The sequence below is a fragment of the Agelaius tricolor genome, unplaced genomic scaffold, assembly GCF_023055355.1.
Source record: "Agelaius tricolor isolate 1412-34295 unplaced genomic scaffold, bAgeTri1.0.p SCAF_10, whole genome shotgun sequence".
Lineage (NCBI taxonomy): Eukaryota > Metazoa > Chordata > Aves > Passeriformes > Icteridae > Agelaius > Agelaius tricolor.
Genome location: NW_027269270.1, coordinates 5,977,805 through 5,999,641, shown reverse-complemented (window position 1 = coordinate 5,999,641; position 21,837 = coordinate 5,977,805). Strand labels below are relative to the sequence as shown.

At 41.4% G+C, this 21,837-nt stretch overlaps 1 protein-coding gene across 2 annotated transcripts in view; it reads left to right on the top strand.

The window, feature by feature from the left end:
- The first annotated feature begins 2,380 nt into the window (after positions 1-2,380).
- The window catches only part of STAT4 (signal transducer and activator of transcription 4), a 40,420-nt gene continuing 20,963 nt past the window's right edge, over positions 2,381-21,837 (top strand). Inside the window, exons 1-5 of one of the 2 annotated variants that reach the window (XM_071434511.1) lie at positions 2,381-2,634; positions 4,838-4,966; positions 6,460-6,604; positions 18,987-19,085; positions 19,879-19,971. In XM_071434511.1, the coding sequence (XP_071290612.1) occupies positions 4,839-4,966; positions 6,460-6,604; positions 18,987-19,085; positions 19,879-19,971 (465 nt within the window). In that variant the 5' untranslated portion in view covers positions 2,381-2,634; position 4,838. The remainder of the gene's footprint in view (positions 2,635-4,837; positions 4,967-6,459; positions 6,605-18,986; positions 19,086-19,878; positions 19,972-21,837) is intronic. The other variant, XM_071434512.1, reaches the window with a different exon arrangement.

Here is a 21,837-nt window from a genome sequence, read left to right as displayed (position 1 = left end):
AACTGTGTGCCTATAACAGTTTCTGTCTTTTTTCTCCAAACAGAGGACAGAAAGGGATGTCACTTGCAGACAAAATTCCTGATTTATGGTGTGCTGACTAGAAGGGACTACTCTGCCAGCAGGACAACTTCTCACAATTACAGTGTTTACTTGCCTCACTGAGACCAGAAGTCCATGTTCTGAATGCATGAAAAAAAGCTATGGACAGTTCAGATACAAGACATAACACATGTAGAGCATGTTCAAGCTGAGTGTCTCCTTTATGTAAAAGACAGATGACACATACTCTAATTAATGGTTAGTCAAGGAGTATAATGACTAGAGGCCAAACATGAGAGATGGTAATCTTGATTACAGGTTGGTCAGAGAGATCAAAGTAATAAATTGGCTCAGTGTTCCTAGAAAAACCTTTGTGAACTCTTGATGAGAAGATTACTATGTCCTGAATTCCTTTTCCATCACTTGAGACCTTTTCTTCCCTTAAACAGCCCACACAATGCAGACACTTGCTTCTTGTCCTCTGCTCTGACCAGTGCTGAAGCACCAATGAAGTGGAATGAAATGTTACACAGTGAAGATTAGCTTTGACCCACTAAACCCTCATGGGTTTTAACCTTTGAGGGTTTTAACCTTTCCTGGCCTTCCCTATCTGTACTCACTGAACTCCTCACTGAGTGTGAGCCACAACTCCTTGCCCCTAAGCTTCTCCTTTCAGCCCAGGCACTGCCCCTTCACAGCCTCCTCCTGTGCTAGACCAGCAGTATCCCCCACACGCCTGGAGCCAGCTCTTTCAGGATCCTATCCACACAGATCTCCTCCAGAGCTTACCTGAACTGCTCTAGGCCATCCTTTCCTACCTCAGTCCAGCTTCTCAGCAGTTTCCCTCACACCTCCAAACACCACCACATCCTTCACAGTGCGCTAACACGCCCCCAACCCTTGTCCAAGAGCACAGAGCTGAGCTATGCTTCAGGCTCAGAAGGGAACCCTCAGCCCTCCCCACCCTCCTCTCCCACCCATGGTCCTCACACAGCCCCCATCAGGCTGTCCCTGCACACCTCAGGCCTTGTCACACCCAGCCACACCTCAATGCTTTTGACAATCCAACTCTAATGCCCTTGGACCACAATCCTCTTTATTCCTCTCCCCCAAACAAAGTGCCCTTCCCTTCCTCTTTCTCCAACCAGCTTCTGCAAAGCCCCAGAGGTCCCCGACTCACTGTAACATCACAAGTGACTCCATCCATTTTCCTGCTCCCCTTGCTGTGAGGATCATGCCCCTGTTCTCTTGCCTCCACAGCTATGGCTCACATCCAGCATCCTGCACCCCCAACAGCTGGCTCCACAGCTGGTTTCCATCCCAGCCACTGCCCTGCCTTCCCTGCCCTACCTGCCAGGAAGGGGGGGAGAAAGGAGGGAAGAAGGGAACAGTAATGATCTTCCCAGAAATGGATCTACAAACCTCTCATGAAGAATGACCTCTGATTACCCTGGATTTTGAGGTCACCGAGCTGAACTTCTGGGTTATGGCTTCCTGAAGCAGGCCTGAACAGATACTTCTATCAGATAATAGGAAACATTGTGTTGTCTTAATATCAACCACTCCACCATAAGGATAATTTTCTCAGTTAAACAGAGAAACAGCAAGCAAAAAGGGGATTGAAAACCTGTTACTATCTTGTTTTGTTGCAATGGTATGAACTACCTGTCTTCTCATCATTACAGACAGCAGTTGCTTAAGGATGCTCAGAAAATGAGTGCTTAATGTAAAAAGAAAAATAAATAGCTACCAATATTTATTTAAAAGAAATACAGTGCAATAGTTCCCCCTACTGACAGCACAAAATCATGTTGCTAACCAATGATATTTCCTGAGTGGTCTTCAAATTACTAATTCACTGTCCTGACGTGGTCCACACAAGCTAACCAGCCTCCTATGCTTGCTGAACCCTAAACGACAGAGGGCAGGTCTGAGCAGAGAGCCAGTCTTAAGCTGCACCAGGGGATGTTCAGGTTGAACATTAGGAAGAATTTTTTCATGGAAAGGGTGGCTAAGCATTGGAATGGACTGCCCAGGGAAGTAGTGGAGCCACCACACCTGGAGGTGTTGAATAAACAACTTGACTGTGGGTCTTACGTTGATACGGTGATGCTTAGCCAAATGTTAGACTCGATGTTCTTGGAGGTGTGGTCCAACCTCTGTGATTCTAAGTCGCAAGAGGTTGGAGAGTTTGTTCCGCGGCCCAACTCGTCCAAGAGCCGTCCTTTGCCTTTTCACTGAGCAGAGCTCGGGCCGTGGGGACACCGGTGCCTCCACGGCTTTTGGGATGCCATCGGTCCCCCAGCGCGGCGGGACCCAGCCCTCTGCGCCGACAGCAGGAAAGGGAAAGATTTCGGTACTTTTCAGCTTCCTGAGGGCAAGCAACTCCCTGCAGGCTCTGAGCTTCGCCCCGCTCCCTGTGGGGACGGGGGCTGCTGCGAGAGGCAGCGGGCAGGGCCGCGCCGCGGGGCTGACGCACAGGAAGGCGCCGCTGCTGCCGCGGGCCGGGGGCGGGCGCGGCCGCTTAAAGCCCGCGGGGAGGGACCGGGGCACGGCGGCGGCAGCGGCGGCGGAGATCGGCCCGAGCCGGCACAGGCAAGAGCGGCGGGGCGCGGGGGACAGCGCTCCGAGAGGGACGGGACGGGATGAGATGGGACGGGATGGGGCGCGCACCGACCCCCGGCACGGGCAGGGTGGATGGAGCGGGCTCCAGGGCAAAGCCGGCAGCCGGGAGAGCGCCGGGGCAGCCGGAAATGGGGCTGGACACGGCTCCGTCCCCGCAGCACCCGCTCCCTGCCGGCCGCCTTACAGTGACAGGGTGCTCAGGACGGGACAGCTTGCACCAGAGACCAGGATGCTCAGAGCCCCATCCAACCTGGCCTCGAGCACCTGCTGGGATGGGGAGTCCATATCTCTGGCCAGCCTGTTCCTGCCCTCACAGTAAAGGATTTTTTTAAATGCCTAATCGAAACCTACTCTCTTTCATTTTGAGCCCATTCCCCCTGTCCTCTCTTGTAGACAGTGTTGCCCCATCTTTCCTGAAAACTTTCTTTCGGTTCCCTTCAGGGGGCATTCACGATGAGCTACAGCTGCCCCACCTTCCCAGCTGTCCCTGCAAAACCTTTTGTGCAAAGGGAACATGGGGTGTACGAGCACGTCACAAAAATCCCAGGGACAAACGTTACCCGTGTGCTTTGCAACAGTTCATGCATGTGAGCATCCCTGCAACTTACATGGCAGGCCTAAGGAGGCTGCAGGCTGGACAAAATCTTGCTTTTTTTTCTTTTCTTTTTTTAAGCTTTGGATAAAAATATTAAATTTCCTCACTAATCTTCTTAGGATATCATAATCACCAGAATTCACTAGCATTTACAATAAAAACTCCCACTGAAAGTGAACAGACTTTAAAATCGGTTGGTTTTTTTTCCTGAGTGTGATTTCAGAAAAAAAAGTTAGTCAGACTCAGTGATCCTGGAGGTCCCTTCCAAACCTTAGCAATTCTTTGATTTTATTCTATAAATTATTAATGCATTCTGATTTGATTCCTTGTGTGTATCACCAGAAATAATAATATAGGATTCTTTCTAACTGTCAATACAGCAACACAGACAGCAAAACACTTCTGTGCCTAACTCCTCCCCAGCAATTTAAAAAAAACAAAGCAAATATTCAGGCAATATTTTTTTCCTCTCAGAATGGAAGTAATAAAGAGGAAGGGAAAGTGACTGGGCGCATTTCCACTGACGTTATATACAGTGTTCTCCATACCACACACAGAATCATCCTATCAGCCTTCCTTGAGAAACTAAAACCTGTCACTTTTACTTTTGCATGAGTAAGTGCTCAGGACTCCATTAAACCTTCAGATACTACTTTTTTTTTTTTTTTCCCTGACTTTAAAAATGCAAAATGAAAGACTACAGCATTAAGATATGATATCCTTATTTGAAACTGTTGACATTCTGAAACTACAATTCAGAACTGGAAATAGAAAAGCTGCATATGAAAAGGTCAGCTTTCTACAAAAATGTCCATTTTGATGAAAACTTGTCTTTTTCTTCAGGAAAAGTTTCTATCAAAAGTGTTCAGATCTATAGTTTGTTGGCCCACTTCAGTCTTTAGCCCTGAATGTATTCTGTGACTTTTGTTAAGAGGAAATGGAAGAACACCTATGCTGTGGGATCAGGGTGTTGGCAGAGCCCACTGATCTCAGCCCTAGGACTGACATCCCAGGGCACATCAAATATAATTCTCTGGCAATTTAAAGCATAGATTTACTAGATTTAGGTTGTAAAGCACTACTCTCCTAACAGAAAATGTGGGGCTTTAGGAACAGCACAGTGACACACAACCATGATGACTTCAGGAAAAATTTGAGTGGTATGAATTCACCAAGAAGAGAGAAAAATCATTGCTTTCCACTACCCTTCAATAAGAATAGTTCTACCTGGGTTTGAAGAGTACAATCCTAAACTTCTTCTCTTGATGAGAGATGGTGTGTAAATTTTGCTACTTTATAAGCATCATAAAGTATCTCAAAAAATTTACATAAAGGAAGGGAATTGACAGACGTGCCCATTGAAGTGTAAGAGACAAAACTTCTTCAATGGCCTTGCTCACTTTTCCCCCTCTTCCCTTTAACTGACTAAATTTACTCAAGTACCAGCTGTTTTGATAGACAGAATAAAATGTCAAAGTATATAAGAGCAACAATGAAAATAACCAATTTATGCAGTTTAGATTAGTAATTCATGTTCATTTTTCAGTTGCAAACATGTTTAATTCCTTTCTTTTGTAGTATGTCCCAATGGAGTCAAGTTCAACAACTGGAAATAAAGTTTTTGGAGCAGGTGGACCAGTTCTATGATGATAACTTCCCCATGGAAATCCGGCACCTGCTAGCACAATGGATAGAAAGCCAGGACTGGTAGGATTTCATCCATTCTGTCTCCTCTTGTTTCAATCACCAACAATTCTTTTGTTTGCTGGAAGGCTTTAGGGTGCTCATTTACAAACTGTGCAGGTATCTACACTCCAGTAATACTATTTCACTAGTTAATGGATTTAGCCATTTCAACTTAGGGAATATTGGGAGGTGAAGATTCACATTGGAACTTACTCCTAAACAAAATCCAATAAAAAATGATTTAAAAAAATACAAGTTAATTTTTAATGGAAATGTTATACACTTACCTCTTGCAGCAGTGAATAATAAAATTATTCACTTGTCCAGAATTGACCTTAAAGTTGGATAATTCTGGGGAACAAGCCAGCTGTTTACAGGAACTGTTCTCTAGGAGGTCCATTTATGTCCAAATTTGGATTCAATTCACTTGAGCGTTATCTTAAGAAGATTCAAAACTAAATGCAAAGAAAAAAAAATTATTAGTCATACCAGAAAGAGACATCTCAATTTTTCAAGCTAACTCCACAGGACTATTGGAGGACTACTGTGCAGGGGGGAAAAAAACTGCTAAGGAATAGAATCTTTCTTTATGGTTTATAGCTCCGTCTTTATGGGTCTGTGGCGACATGGGTAACATTAAAATCTCCTTTTTGCCAGATGTGCAGTTAGCAGGCATATCTCAAACAGGCACCTGCTGTTTGTGAGGAAAGGAGAGAGGCTATCCCAAGGACAAGGATGCCATGCTGTCCAAACTTTTTCCTCCTCAGTTTTCTCACTAATGCCATTGCCCTGCACGTACCAAGCTGTACCACAAACAGCAGAGCCAGTAAAGCCTGGCTTTGTCTGTGTCCCCTACATACCCTTGACCAGTAGCCTCAGAGTCCTCCTGTATCTCCAAATAGTTTGGCTGGGGGAAGGCTCAGCTGGTGCCTGGTGTGAAGAGATGTATCTTCTGCCTGACCATCTGGCTGTTGCCTCCTGGAGCAAGTTATTGCTGCTGTTTCCCTCAGTGGAGGCGCTAATTTGGATTCCTTTCTTCTACCAACCTGCCAGATTGCCATGAAATTTGTAAGAATTCTATCTTTTGGACTTCAAGGCTGTTGCCAACTTTGTCTGAAACTGGGCAGCAAATTCAGAAATCATATCTGTCTGACTGAGTGAGAGGGACAGTTTGCATAAGCCCCATTTCCTCTGACAAGTGAGCTGGAAGTATTTAAATATTCACTGGACCAGAGACTAGAAAACCCTGGTTGTCTCCTCTGGCTGACTCTACTGTCTGTGCAAATACCTCACCCTCTTTTTATGCATATCTGTAGGAATATTAAAAAAAAAAACCACAAAATCATAAAAATCATTATTCACAAGCTCTAACTATATGCAAGTCACCATATACTTCAAGTCTCTTTTTTTGCTGCCTAGATTTCTGAGTAGATTATAATTTTCTGTACTGCTAGATTGACGCATCATACAGCATTTTAAATGTGCCTTGTTGTTGCTGTTCATTGACTCTTTAGGGAGGCTGCAGCCAACAATGAAGCAATGGCAATGATCCTTTTGCAGAATTTGATAATACAGGTGGACGAACAGTTGGACCGGGTTTCGCAGGAGAAGAATCTGCTCTTGATCCACAACCTGAAAAGAGTCAGGAAGCTGCTGCAGGTGGGTCATTGCTCCCAATGCCAAACTGCACTGCACACTCACTGCTCTCTGGAGGCACTGCTCGAGCTCTCTGGAGTGCAGTTTGTTCCAGTGCCCAGCTCAGAGCTGCCCCGATTGCTGCAGACTCCGAGCAGCTCTGGGAAAACTGAGCCTTCAGCAAGATAATTCAAAATAACAATTCCACTGTCCTTCTGTGGAACAGTAATTCCTGTTTCAATGCATGCAGCTTGGATACAAATGGTGTGACTTCTTAGCTCTGTGCATATCTGTGTTTCACTGAGCTCTTACAAATAACCCTGTACAGTGCTTATAGATGCTCATATTTATTACAAATGTAATTACCACCTCTCAGAGACACCTACAGATATTTAACTGTGGAATAAAATACATGCTTGGGGCTTAAGGCAGCACCAAGAAAAAGGAACCTCTGTAAATCATTAGCATGCTTGCTGTTTTATGCTTTTCTGGGATTATTTGTTATGAATTACTTAAAAGGATTTACCGTTAGGCTTCTGCAAAATGATATTTATTTTGATTGGCTGAGTGTTTCTCTAATAATTGTTTATCTAAGGCAAGAATTCTCAGAGTTCCACTTCATTAGTCACCTACTTCCTGACATCTATCTGTCTTCTGCATAAAGCAGATATGCCATGGAGTTCAATGAAAATGTGGGGGTTTTTCTCTTCTTTGATGGTGTTTTCCATAAGTACTTAAATGATAATTACATTGCTTGCCAAACATTTTCTTTATTTGAGACATATGTGCATACACACACACTGGCCTGGAAAGTCTTAGCATGATTTCATCAATTACTTTGTTCTCTCCATGGCTGTGTCTTTCTACTCTTTATCCCTAATGGTGGCCTCTTAAAAATATGACACTATTTCCATTGCTGCCACTTTTTCATCCTATGCTATGCAAGCAGCCTCCTGTAGTTTAAAAATAAGGTCACTGTTTGTTTCTTTTCTGGTTTTTGGAGCAGCACTTTTCATAATTTCAGTACTCTTCAAACACCAGATTTACTCAACTGCAGAAATCCTGTTGTTTCTGTAAAGATCTTGGCACATTTTACCACAAAGCTGTATCACCTTATAAAGGATTCGTCCACAGGGGCAGATCCATGGAAAGAGCATTTCAGGCCAAGCAGTTACACTACTGTATTCCTGCCTTAAAAGACATTGCATTTATGATTGTACCATCACGATGCGCACAGGCAGAAGGACTAGAACATATTTACATACAAGCTCTACAAAATTAAAGCCTCTCAATGTTGTTCCTTCTGCTCTCTACCCCATTTATTTTGTTCTAAATTTTTTATCAAATCTTGAAGCATCAGCTCTGTGTGCTCTGCCAAATTGGGCACATCAAGCCAAGCAATCAGGCCTTGGGTGAACTCATTTGAGTTCATGTAATAATCAGTATGAACATGGCCTGAATAAAAACCCTTCTTTGAAGTCCTGTCATGTTTGGAAATTATATAATTATGTGCTTGAGGAAGAGCACAAACCAAAGGAGGGTCATTCCAGAAAGGCAAGAAGAGGGGAGTTTCAGGTGATTTGTGATTAAATGGTTTCTCAGGTGCTAGGGTCTGAGTCACAATTCCAGAACAAGCCAAAATGCTCAGGCATCCCCATTACAGCTGAAGAGTGTTATGAACTCCTTGAGACCACATGTGTGATATTGCAATTATTTCTACTGCTTATAAAACAGGATCAGAATCTTGAATATTGCAGTAGAATGTTTCTAGGTGAGAAAAAAAAGCCCAAAACAGCAGCTCTCCCCATCACTAGTAATGTTGACCTTTCTTCATTGCATTAAGACAGCACATAACCTGAATTTAGACAAAAAAAGCTATCCATTCACTTTCAAAATACACATGTAAACCACCAAAAACTGGATGGCACTTTCACTGTTGGAGCTTTTCCTGATCTTGAACACTATCACCCACAGTCTATATTCTGATCTCCAAAATAATTAGAATAGCCTGGAGTAGGACCAGGTTCTTGCAAAGCTTGATAACAACCTATTATTGGATAAGAAAAATAATTTATACTGTCTTAAGAAATCTGTGACACCTGAATTTTTTACTTTTGTGTAAACCACTGTGTTACTACTTATAAGGTATAGGACATGGAGGATAAATGCATTTTCAGCCAAGGTATGGACTGCATGTTCTGTAGAGCTGCACAGGTAGTCTTCTGCTGCAGCTGTTAAAATTATTTCTTCATTGATTAGGTAAGTAGATCAGTAAAGAAATGCTACAGTAGCTGAAATCAGCTGACAGCCTCTCCTTGTTATCAACTGTCAAGTGTTATTAATGGACTGAATATGACACATAGCATTGACAGTATGTTCTGTAATGTCCTTAACTTTGAGTATACAAATTATCTAATTATGGGTCTAATCTTTTGTTAATGCATGGCTGGTTGCATTTTATTGCTGAATATGTGAGAAGATTGGAAACGGGTGTTTGGCTTCCCAGCCACAGCTGGAAGCCCTTGCAGATACCTAACTCTTGCAATTTGAGCTAGTTTGTGACAGCTTTGTGAGACAGCACCAGAAAAATGTGACTGATGTACAGAGCAGGATGCCACGGTCCTTTTTGTCCCAGCACACCACCTGGGAACAGGAGGCTGGAATGCTACACTGTGAAACTAATGAGATTTTTCAGCGACTGATGAAAGAAAGACTCTGTTCCTAAATAGGGGAGGAAGTTGCTTCTGTAAACATCTTTTCCTATCTGGTGACTCTGTGAACAGAGTTGGTTTGACTTTCTCTGAAGGTTGGTTACCATGAGCCCACCTTTATCTCTGCTTCGCTCTCTAGTGCAAGCACTTCTTTGAAATTTCACAGTTCCCTCCTCTTCCTTCCCCTCCCAACCACACACAGATGCACAGACCCTTGTGCATGGTGCACACACACAAAGCTGTCCAACCACAATACAAGATCTGAGTGCAATGTTTGTTCATTGCTTTGAGCCAAATTGTGTTACCCTATTGAGTAACACTTGACAAAATAGATAATGCTGGAAACCAGCACTTATCACTATGTACACAGTGTAGTGTGTTGAGCTGTGGGAAAGGCTATGACAATAGCAATAATAAAGAAAAATTCAATTAGAGAACACACAAAAGCTATTCAAAAGCAACCTGCAGTTCTTGACAAAACACAAAAAGAGAGACTAACAATCAGAAACACAACTGGATGGTTAGTGAAAGGCAGTCTTAGAAGAGGAAGCAATGCACACCTCATAAGTGGCCTCTGCAGCTGTTTTCTAGACAGACAAGGACTCCCTTAGGATCAAGATTCCTGGTGCTGTTCCTGAGTCTGGAGAGCGTTATTTCTAGGAGTCTCCAGTACCACAGCTAAGCACACCTCACCTAAAAGATTTCCCTGAGATTTTTGTTATCAAATTGAGAAAATCTTCTATTCTGACTGTTTACTGAAACATCTTTCATAAATATGTTAGTTGTTCTGTGAAAATAAGAATGGAAGTAGTGAAAGAAGAGAGAATTTGCCTGCCTCAGTTGCAATACAAAGTTTTAGGCCACCTTGGGGGTGGTGGAGGGCAAGGAGCAGAAGTCCAAGCAGGAAGGTGGGTCTGCCTGGCAGCCCTGCTTTTAGATCACAGGGACCATCCCTATTCTCTCAACATTAGAGAAATAACTATGGAGTGTGGCATTCCTGCTTAGACTGCTTACATTTCCAAAATTATCTGCAGGCAAAAAGAAACACTGAACAGTGTTTCAGGAAATATGTAATTTGAAAAAGTTATAAGCACTTGAAAATAGTGTTAAGAAACTATGCTAAGCAGCTGTGGTCACCGCTAGCTCTCTGTAATTCGCTTCTCTATTTCTGACTTTCATGTAAAATCTCTTCTTCTTGACATTAATCTAGTATAAATGCACATACTGTATTAAAATCAGGGTCAGCATTTTAGGTTAAAATCCTTCATATTTGCTTCCTACATTATTATTACTTCTCAAGTCAGTAAATTGGATTCATTTTTATAGCAGGGCAGCCTTTTGTTGCTGTGCTCTTCAGTGGGAGACAGAACAGCACAGCTCCTTTTTAAGGTTTAATTCTCTGTCCATCTTCCTAGACAGCTCCTGCTCCCCCCCAGCAGCAGTCTTGGAAAGGGAAGAGGGAGAAAATGTTCAGAGGCAGTGGGGGAAAGAGCAGGGAAACCTTAAAATCTAGATGGAGAAAAGCAAAGCAGATTAGTCACAAGGAGGTGGTTTGTGCTGTTGTTATGACAACAAAATGTAAAGGGCAGATGTTAGGAAGAACTGCCTGGCACTTCTAGGAACCAAATTGCAGATGTAGGAGTCTGCATGACCTTGGCCTGTGGAGAGTTTCATCCCAGTTTTCAGAAGGAATGTTTGTATGTGACAGCGTACACCTGTCCCTGATGTAACCCCCAGTGGATTTAGTGCTCAGAGACTCTCATGGAAGACAGGCACTGTCCACATTCCTGACTCACATGCCAAAATCCTGGGTTGGGAGAGAGCAGGCAGGCTGCAGTGCAGCCAGGGAGCCAAGGGCAGCCTGGGAATCAGAGATGAGCACTGTGCCCCTGTGTCCCACCCCTCCATTTAGGAATGGTGCTGCTGGCAACTGCCTGTTCAGCTCTGGGATGTCCTTCCCCACACACAGTCCAAGCTGGAAAGCTGGAGCACTCCTCCTGCTAGACAAGAATGAGCTCCATGGAATGAAGCCTGGCCCAAGTGTGGGTTCAGGTGAGCTCTCAGGAGGAGCCTCTGTCTGTGCTGTGCTCTGTGACAGGTGCAGGACAACCCCATCAGGACAAAAGCAGAAATTCCCAGAATCATCCTACTCATAACTGAAGCCCTTATTTATGCTCTAGTCTCAAGATAACTTCTGAAAGCAATCCCTTCTCATTAATGGCAACATGCATCTGTGTCAATTCTCTATTTATGGTATTCAGGGTGAAATCTGATTACATAAATTTTCCTTTATAGAAGTGAAATAACAGATTTCAGGAATAAGAAGGGCTGCTCTGCTCATTTACCATTGAAGCCTGAGTTAATGAGTATACTGTGTGCTCTGGGGAACAATTTGCTGTAAATTATGTATATTCATGAAATTCATTTAATTCTCACAGCAGATTCTCCAGTATTGGTGAACTTTATCAACTCCCCAGCCCTGCTAGAGCCTAGAGATGAGGGGAGGGAGGGTAATGGGATTATGCCTGGATGAACAGGTCTGTGGGCACACACACCATTAACACCTTAGGGTCTGTTTACAAAGGGAGAGGTCAGGCAGAAGCACCAGATCTGCTGATTCATACCAACCAGTTATATAAAATCAAGCTTTTGGAAGTTATAGTAAGTAGCTGGGAAATAGTTTTTTAGCTACATAACTTTATCCTACACAGCTCTGGCTGTTTTTATGGAAAGGTCTGAAATAGCTTCTGAAAATATCTTCTGTCATCTAAAACAACATATATAAGGCACTTTTTTCCACGAATACATCTTTACATGATGCTGCTTAAAACAGTAACCCAGCAGTGCATTCCTGATTCTGTGTCATGTTCCTGGTTATACTGCCCAATTTGTTTCCATCTGCAATGGGCACTGAACACCCCTGTGCTTCTCCAGATAGAACTAAGTGAACAAATAAAGGTTCTTTTGTTCAAGTGACAGTTTACAAAAGCCTCTGTACCAGAAAGGAACATGCATGAGGAATGAAAGGAACAATCCTAAGATTATTCATTTCACTATATCAAAGAAAGTGGACAAAATAGCATTAGATCCGAAACAGGACATTCCAGTTGGTGCTCAACAAACAATTCTAATAAGCCCTGTGCTGAGAAACAGTTGCAAAGAGTGGAAACAGCCATTGGTGTTTTAGTTGCAGTTTCCTGTTAAAGCTTACAAAGGGGTTAGAATGGAACAAAATAGAGAAAGTTCCTAATAAACCACGGAATATCCGTTTCAAAATGTTATTTACACGTATTTAGCACTCATGTAGCCTGCCAGATCAACAACTCAACATGGTAAAGTAGGATGTGTTTTGAACCAGCATGTCCTGCTGTCTAACACAATTCAGATTGTATTAGACTGCTCCCAGTGAGTTTTTCAGTACAACCATTAAAGCTGTTTACAGAAAATTTTGGCGTGCAAATGGGAAACCCCGCACAGAATTCTGTTTGCTGAAGCAGCTAGGTGTCTGCTCCTAGCAACTGCAGCCTGGTGACTGCAGCTAACAAAGGTTTTTAAGAATTACTGGTACAAGGCTGAAAAACGTTGCTTGTTACAAGTAAAATACAGTGGGGTTTCTAGATATTATCTAAAGAATGCAAAAAAAAAAGTTTATAAACTTTCAGTTTGTTTTTGTAGAATGAAAAAGAGTTAACTTGCAGACTGAAGTAAAAATACAAGCAAACTAAACCTCTTGTGGGCTTTGTTCATTCTGAAGTATTAAGACCCCAGTTGCAGCTGAACATCTGCCTGAGAGATTAGTTAATAATATTCAAGTCTTTGTGCCCAGAGGAGGAGGGGCATGTGGAGATCAGTCCTCTCTGTCCTCTGATGTTTTTCCCTTTCTCATAGGAAATACGGTATTTTTACTTACTTTCAAATAAATCTCATTTAAAGAAGTTATTTATTCTCAAGTAAATATCAAATAAGAACTACATTATTCACCCCTCCATGTCTATACAGTTCTACTGTCTGATGATGATTTCTACAGAAATGTATTTTCTGTAGCTTTATCTCACCCTACCTGCACAGAGATCTGCTCTTTCTGTAGGTTGTTCCTTGAGTGGTTTTAGAGTCTGCCAGGAGGGACCCAGCAGTGGAATTTGAGGGGTGGAGAAAAAACTTCTGCCTTCACAGCTCATTCACTGTGCTTTTACAGCTTTGTCTATTGCAATTTAGTTGCACATGCCCCCCCAAAAAAAATTATGATCATCTGGAAGTTATGCATCATACACTTTGAGGAAACGACAAGACTACAAAGCTGTGTATTAGGACTTCCCACACATCCACAAGAGCAGTCTAAATAGATGGTGTCACAGGTACTTCCTCTTAAAGACCTAGATAAAACAGAGGCATCTTTCTAGTAGAAGAAGATTTTTTAGTAAGAATACTGCCTGTTTAAGTACAAGCTTTCCAAAAACTCCCAAGCACTTAGCATTTATCAGGCTAACACAAGGACCAGCTCTTTCTTTGTATTCTGCTGTTGTCTTCATTAGACTTTCTGCCTGGATGCATAAACAAAGACAGAAAACAAATCAAGGTGAAGTGTTATTTGTCATATTTGAAGGTGAAAACGGGAAATATGTATGTACAGCTATGCCTTCCCACCCACACATCCGAGATACACAGCTAAGCCAAATCTTTCTTTCTTTTAAAAAATGAAATGATAGACAAAAGGGGTTTTTCTCTCTGTTTTTGATTTTATGAAAGATGAGATATTTGCTTTTCCAGAAAGATGCTGAGTATCAGACTTAGAAACAGCAAGACAAAGTCAAGCAAAAATACGTTTCCTTCCCTATTGCTTACTTGTGATATGATTATTTTACAATCTCGCCTCCCTTCCATCAGCTTCTTTAAATATTCATTCTGTATGAACAAACACTTCAATGGTCATACTAAATAACTCTGCCACACCTCCAAGTAAAGCTCCTGTTGTATACAATTAAAAGGCTCAAGAAGGGCTTTTTCTAGCAGAAATGAGAAGAAATACAGCTGATGGTTTTGAGAGTTAAAAAAAAAGAAAGAAAAATAAAAGAAAAAGGAGAAAAGGAGCTAAAACCTGAACAAATTCTGAAACAATTTTCAGAATTGGAAAGCACCAAAACTTACTCAAGTCCTTTTTTAGGTCACCTTGAAAACACAGATAATCAGGCAAACCCCCGACTGACTTTCTAAAGGTTTCATAGCACATCCTCCTTCATCACAAGTCAAGACCAACTAACACCTAATCCCCTGCTTTACCCACTGAAAACAGAGCCAGCTGCTCACATAGTGCACATCCAGTATTCACTGATAGGTGTGTACAGAGCCCATTGACCCGTGGAAAGCAGTCAGTGTTAGTGTGGCTGGGACTGATCCACTTTGTGATGGAGCTGCCCACAGGAAAATCAGCTAAAATTTTGAAATTTTAAAAATGGGGAGAAAAGAAGAGTAAGAGAATGACTCTGGTCTGGATTTCTTCATTGCTGTCAGAGCAAGCAGATATTAAAACTGACACTTGTTTGGTGTTCTTTTTGAGAGCACACGTATTTTAAAATGTCATAATAAGTATTTTAAAGTTTCTCCATGACCTTGCAGCTTACAGAATCTAACCTTGCATTTCCCCAGCCACTGTTTCATGCGCCTTTAATATACTCCAAAGAGTTCAAGCTGTTTTAAAATTTGGCTAAAGGGCATAAACTCTGCATGATATAACGTACAAACTGTTTTTGCAGAAATGCCTCTTTGTTTTTCTCCATGATCTAGTAAGATACTGTCACAACAGATGTCCCTGGAGTGGAAAGAGTGCATACCGGGTGGCAGTAGGAAGGTTTTCTCCAAGGAAATGTCATCAGCATTCTCAGAAAATTGTCACCTGTTCAGAATGAAAGTTCAAGTTCCCCCTGTTTGCTTAAATTTAGCATCATGCTGGTAGTTCTTGAGAAGAATCCAGTCCAAATAAGATAATTTGTTGTTTGTTCTAACTCATGGCATGGAAAGATCTTGTTGGAACAGAAGAGAGGAGAGAGAAAACTTCTAAGAACAACAGAATTACAGTAGTATTAGCAGATATTTAAATCTGATAGAAGAAAAGCGAATCCTCAATTTCTCTGTGTTGGTATTTGTCAAAAGACAAATATAAATCTTCTCCTTACATGTTTAAATTTATTAATACAATTTTGCATATCTAAAGAATCCACACTCTTCTTCCTCTTCTGGCTGCTAGTGTACACGTCACTCTAAGTTAGGATTCCCCCATCTCAAGTCATTTGTGGTTAAAGTTCTTTAATTTTCCAACTTAAACTACTCTTTGCTGCTAGGAGATGGTTTTCAATTAGTCATTCAGAAATCAAGGTCATGTTGGGCAATTTCTGCCCTCAGCCAAAGACAAAATGGAAGTGCAGAGCAACAAGAGCTGGCAGTAGGTGAATAATAAGGGAACACCAAGCAGCGCATTCCAAAATGTAATTACAGCTGAGAAGCATAAAACACAGGCAGAAATTTTTTTGTATTATCATTTTTCCAGAGTCAAAAACATGGCTGTTGTGACTTTTAGTAGCTATCGTTATTCAATAGGTTGCAATTATTGAGATATTTAGTGTTACAATTCATTTATCCATTTATTACTGATGAGTTGCAATCCATCTGCTCCCTTACTGCAAGAGAGGCTGCTCCAGGAGCACAGGTGGCAGCTCTCTGTTGACCTTCTTGGCATCTACTCAAACTGAATCAAGTTGAAGAAGCACCAGCCTGGCATAAGTATGGAAATCACTATGGACCCAGCTTGATTCTAGAGATTTATGAGTTAGAGAAGAAAGAAAGGGAGGGGAAAAAGTGAATTTCCACTGCATCTCCTGATTCAGATGTTTTTCTCTTAATGAAACAAAGAAAGGGAAAGGAAGAAAGAGTTTTTGAAAGTTTTGCATATGAATTGTGTCTAGAAACGCTAGGGAAGTCCCTAATAACGGGCATCCTTTGGGGGGAATTTTAACACATCCCACTGTCAGAATTGTTTAGGTCAGAATTGTTTTTAAGAACCTCTTCTACATAAATGCATTTTTCCAGCTCCAAGAGAGGATATTTACTTCTTCTTGATTTGGTTAAATAGTTTTTTTGGACTCCTTTAAACCCTTGCAGTGCTGGAATTCTGTTGGGCAGTGGTAAGCCAGGACTAAGGTAAGCCCCAAAGGTAAGCTACAAAACCTCAGGCTTTGTAGCTTCAGATACCAATGTATGGCATAAACACTTACTGGCCATCTAGGGGCAAGGTGAAACCCTGTTTTACTACCAAAAATAAGTAATAGCCACAAGCAGAAATTAACAGAGGAATTAATATGGCCATCAGTGGATACAGCAGTGGCAGATTTCTCCCCACAGCTTTCAACCCAAACCCTATTATTAATAGGACTTTTCCCCCTCTAATCAAGGTACAGATGGATGAGACAGGCTTAGCCATAACAGCTGAAATGAGGACTATTTCCCCCTTTCCCAACTTCACCTGTGCTCATCCTTATTAATAAACTGATCCTGAGCAGTTTCAGTCCACCAAGGAGCAGAAAACCCAGTCAGTAAAAAAAAGCATAAGTCATTTCCATGCCAGCTAGCAGCCTGGATTGGCTCCTTAAGGAGTCAGGCACTGGGCTGGAGCACAGCCAGGAGCAGAGCCACTCTCTGCTGCAGGTAATTTGCCCTGGCTCTTGCTGTTGGACCTCAGTTCCACATGACATCCCACTCATTCCTTTGCAGGAAGATCACAGCCATTTCCCACATTGCTCTATTCCCTTCCCAAAGCTACATCCTGACACTACAGAGAGAGATGGTGAATATGCCCAATGAAGGGGACTGTGAATCCATTACTGGACCCGAAGTGCAGCGGTGTTGAAGGAAGCGTGCAGCGACAGTGTCGTTACTGTCCTCACAGCCATGGAGCTGCCAGGGAGAAATGTGTAGTGACAGATCTTTGGCACTGTTATTTGACATGGAAATCAGCAGTGTATCCTTAATCAAGTCTCCTCCCACTGCCCAGGAAGGAGCAGGCAGGGAGGGAGTGCTTGGTGTTTGATCTGAGGCATAGTGTGTCCTGGCTAGTATTACTCACCACTTCTTGTTTACAGAGAAGCTCCTAAAACCAGTCAGGTTCATAACTCCTGTTCCTCAGATACAGATGGTTGCTGGAGTAAAGTACCTTCCTGAACTGCTTTTATGGAGATCAAAGGAGGCACAGCACTGGGGCTACTCTGGGTGTGCACTGGCTGCACTGTAAGGCATGTACTTTTCCTGTCCTGAAAAGATTTCAGAAACCATAGAAACCAAAGTTTTGTTTCATTGCTAACAATGACAGGGCAGTCAAAGCTTTCTTGGAAGGGAACATTTGGTGCCTTGGTTATTTAGTTTTAAGAGCCCTGTCCATACCTGGAACCACAGTACATGTGGTATTTAATACCAAGCAAGCCAAACCAAATTGCCATGATCAAAGCTACCATTTTTAATATGGTATTTGTTTATTTTGCAGTTGAAGTCAAAACCTATTACACATTTCATGCATGAGCTCACATGAAATGTTTAGTGAAAAGCATTAGAAAGGTATGTTTAATGCCACTTGTTGCATTACAGAAGCAATGTGATCACATTTCTGTCAGATGCATTCACACCCTTGTGTCTAACATAACAATTGGTGTGAGATATCAAAGGAAGATATGGCATCAATTAAACTATATAAAGTATATAAACTTATTGTGCCACATTCAGAGACAGCTAGAATAAAAGAGATTCTGAGTGGCAGGGAGATATGATGAAGATAAAGACTAATGATAAAAGGAGAAAATACAGTAAGTCCAGAACTGGAAACTATACAGGAAAAGAAATTTAATGGATTAACTCTGATGAATGGACAAACACTATGAGCACTGAATGAAGGGTATCTGAATGAATGATACTGAATGAAAGGCATGAAGGATACTGAGAAACACTGAATGAATATATCACCATAAAGGAAGCTGCTTGAGAGTCCTGGATCATTCCAATTTTATAAATATAGCATAAACCAATATTAGTTTAAATTGTGCCCAGTCCTCAGTCACACATCAGCAATTCAGCACTTTATTTATGGTGGTATAAAAATATAGAATTTTTTTTCATTCTTTGGCTTGGGACAAAAATTACTTATTCTTTCATCTCAGGCACATTATTTTTTGAAAGAGAAAAAATGTTCATAGACATTAAAATTTAAGTCTTCTGCTTTATGCTGAGGAAGCTTTCCTGCTTGCATCATTACCATATTGATATGCTTACAAACTTTTTTGTTGGCAGAAGTGCTACATGCTAAGCAGCAACATCCTATTGAAAATCGAAGACGTGATAAAATTGTGCCCAGAATAGGCTGACAGGAAAGCCCTTTCAAAACAGCTGTGTTAGCAGGGGAGCAATTTGATCTCCAAATTATATACATCTCAGAATTGTATCTTTATAATCTCTGTGGAACATTGTTCAGAATATTTTATGACAGTGGCACTAACTGATGCTGCCCTGAAAGGCTGAACCAGCACGTGAAAAGGGGACTCTTTTCCACCCACACCAATCTGTACCTCATAGACACTCATACATCATATGTTGCTTGTGATTTCCAGAGGGACATCCTGAATTCTGGAATTTTTTTGAGTTGTATTTACTTGTGCTTGCAGGGCAAATATCATGGTAATCCCATGCATATAGCAGTGATCATCTCAAACTGCTTAAGAGAAGAAAGAAGAATATTGGCTGCAGCCAGCATGCCTGTACAGGTAATGAATTACATTTCAGTAATCTGCTCCATGTTAATCTGCTCACATGCTTTTCAGACCAAATCCGGTCCCCTCATTCCACTGAAGTGATTTGTGTGCACTAGGGGTTGCCAAATGTTGCCCTTTAAACTCACATTTGAACTTCATTAGTGGCTCTTCTGCTGGAAACATTGCTATGAGGGACTTCCATGTCACAGCTAATCTTCAAAGACTTTAATCTTTAGGAAAGGCTTTAAAGAGATTATTCTTTGCAAAACAGATGTGTGTGTTTTAAATTATGCAATGCATTAATTCATATTAACTATGGAATGCAAAAGACATTCCATCCAATAGAGTTGGATGATTTATAGAGTTATTGATGATTTTTATGTTGTTTGGAGAAAAAATAAGTCAAATTACATATGAAACTTATTCTGGGAAAATTGTTACATGATTAAAACCCAGAGAGAATTTTTAAGACAAACATGTTCTTGTTAATCACTTACGGATGTATCATGTATTCCTATGAGTCTTGTGCCATGGATATTTTTTTAAAAATCTAATAATCTATATTTCATTTACTAGATGTTTAATGCCTGCAGTACACCCACACCTTTTAATATCTTGGATTTCAAAGTTAAAGCTGCATGTTTTTCAAATGTGTAGAACTAAACTTGTCTGTGTGTTTACAGCAGATGGTTGAACACTGGCTTTGGAATTCCCTCTCTCTGCTGGAACTTGCAGTACAGTTTCTATCACCTATTATTATCATTAATATTACTCACCCACCAATTATCTGTTCAATGTGTTCCAGGGGCCACTGGAAAAATCTCTACAGAGCTCTGTGGTTTCAGAGCGTCAAAGAAATGTAGAACACAAAGTATCAGCGATCAAGAACAGTGCTCAGGTACCTTTTTTGTCCTGTGTGCTGTCTCTGCCCACCTGATTTTCATACCGACACACCTGAGCTATCTTTAAGCTGGGTAGCACAACGACTTCTGCCAACAGACACACCATCCATTTTCCATTATTCCAAGGACATCTGCCCAGACTGACAGCTTAGGACACACCTGGATCCTCGGGTGTTAGCAGCTGTCTGGGTTCAGTGTGAGAGCTCCCTATTTTAAAGCTGTCACACTCATCCCTAGGTAAGTTGCAGGCAGACCACTGAGTGCAGTAAGAGCATAGCTACAGTCTCTAAAAAGAGGTGAGGCTCAGAAAATGTATTTTTGCAATTTCACCTCCTTTAGCTGGGTCAGCAGTAGCTTAACCTTCCCAAGCTCTGAGTCATGCACCGAGACCTTTGTCGAGCCGAAGGCTACGTGACACTATTGCGTGGTTTGGAGTCATGAGGGGACAAGAACACTGGCAGCTGATGCTAACCACTCTCCAGGAGTTTCTCATGCCATGGCTGGCCAGAGCTGGGCTGAGCCAAACCTGTAGCTATGCCCCAGAGACCTTGAAAGCTCAGAGAATACCTATTCAGTTCAAGGCAGGATAAGGATTCAGAGTACCCATGGCTTTTTTGCTATCCCAGCCCCACTTTCAGCTTTGCAGCAGTCTCAGTGTAGAAACTATATTTAAAATACCTGTCCATATGTTGTTCAAGAGTAACACTTCTGGAATACTGGAAAGAGATCCTAGCAGCATTCTCTCATCATTCTTTCACAGAGAAGAAGGGTTACAGAGATCAAACCCTTAGAAGGATAAAGTAGATTCAGAAGAATGTAATACTAGGTCTCTATCTACACATAAAGTTCTAAGATAAGGGTTGCAGAGCTGACAAAGCAGCAGTCTGTCATCCTGCTCCTCCTGCCTGTGTGGGGAAGCACAGCCACCCCTGAAGGACCAGTGAAAATGAGAACATTTTCTAGATAGCAGTGCTGGGGGTTTTTTTTAGTAGGTAATTAAGTTGAACACAGAAATTAGCCAGCTCCTCGTGCATGTAATTTCATACTTTACACATATAATTTAAAACTTTAGTCTCCAAAATAAAGAGTAAGCCAAAATGGCTAATTGTGTGTGGGCTCATTTAGCAAACAAGTTTCTGTATTTTCAGACTCTTAATGTGCACTTCTTAGGAAACCAAAAAGGACTGTTTATGAGTTGCTGGCAAAATCAAGATTCCTATAAACAGCATAGAAATAGACCTTCAAAGTACAGCAAATAATTTCCTACAGTTTCATTTTCCTTCTTTTGATGGAGTGTTTTGAATTATCATTGATTGGTTACTAAAAAATATCTTTAATATTTTTAATAGCACATATGAAAAGAAAGCTGCAAAATGCCAAAGCAGCAAAAACATTTCATTTCTTTATCCAAATTCTTAAAACATTTGTAAATAAATTCTGTGAGCTCTACTCCTGTGTGACTCCACCTTTTTTGGCTTTGCACACCCTGATTTTACATTTACTTAAATGGAAATTTAATTATCCCTTTGCCCTGCTTTAAAGTTTCAATGTTATGCATTACGGGCATAATAATTTCAGTTTAGCTCAGGCTAACACAATTGTTCCTACTTTCCTCTGTGTCATTGCATTAGTAAACAAGAAGGGATAAAGCTGAATCAACCACTGTCAAACGCAGGATAGAGGATGATATTTGACTTTCTAAGCAAGTAAAATAAATCTGTAGCTATAAATTTATTATTCAATCATACTTTATATAAAGTTTACAAGACAGTAAACAAGAGTTCCCAGAACTGTTCACAGGTTTTCAAATGGTAAGAAAGGAAAATACTACATTATGCATTTTGTTCATTTCTCTCCTGCGA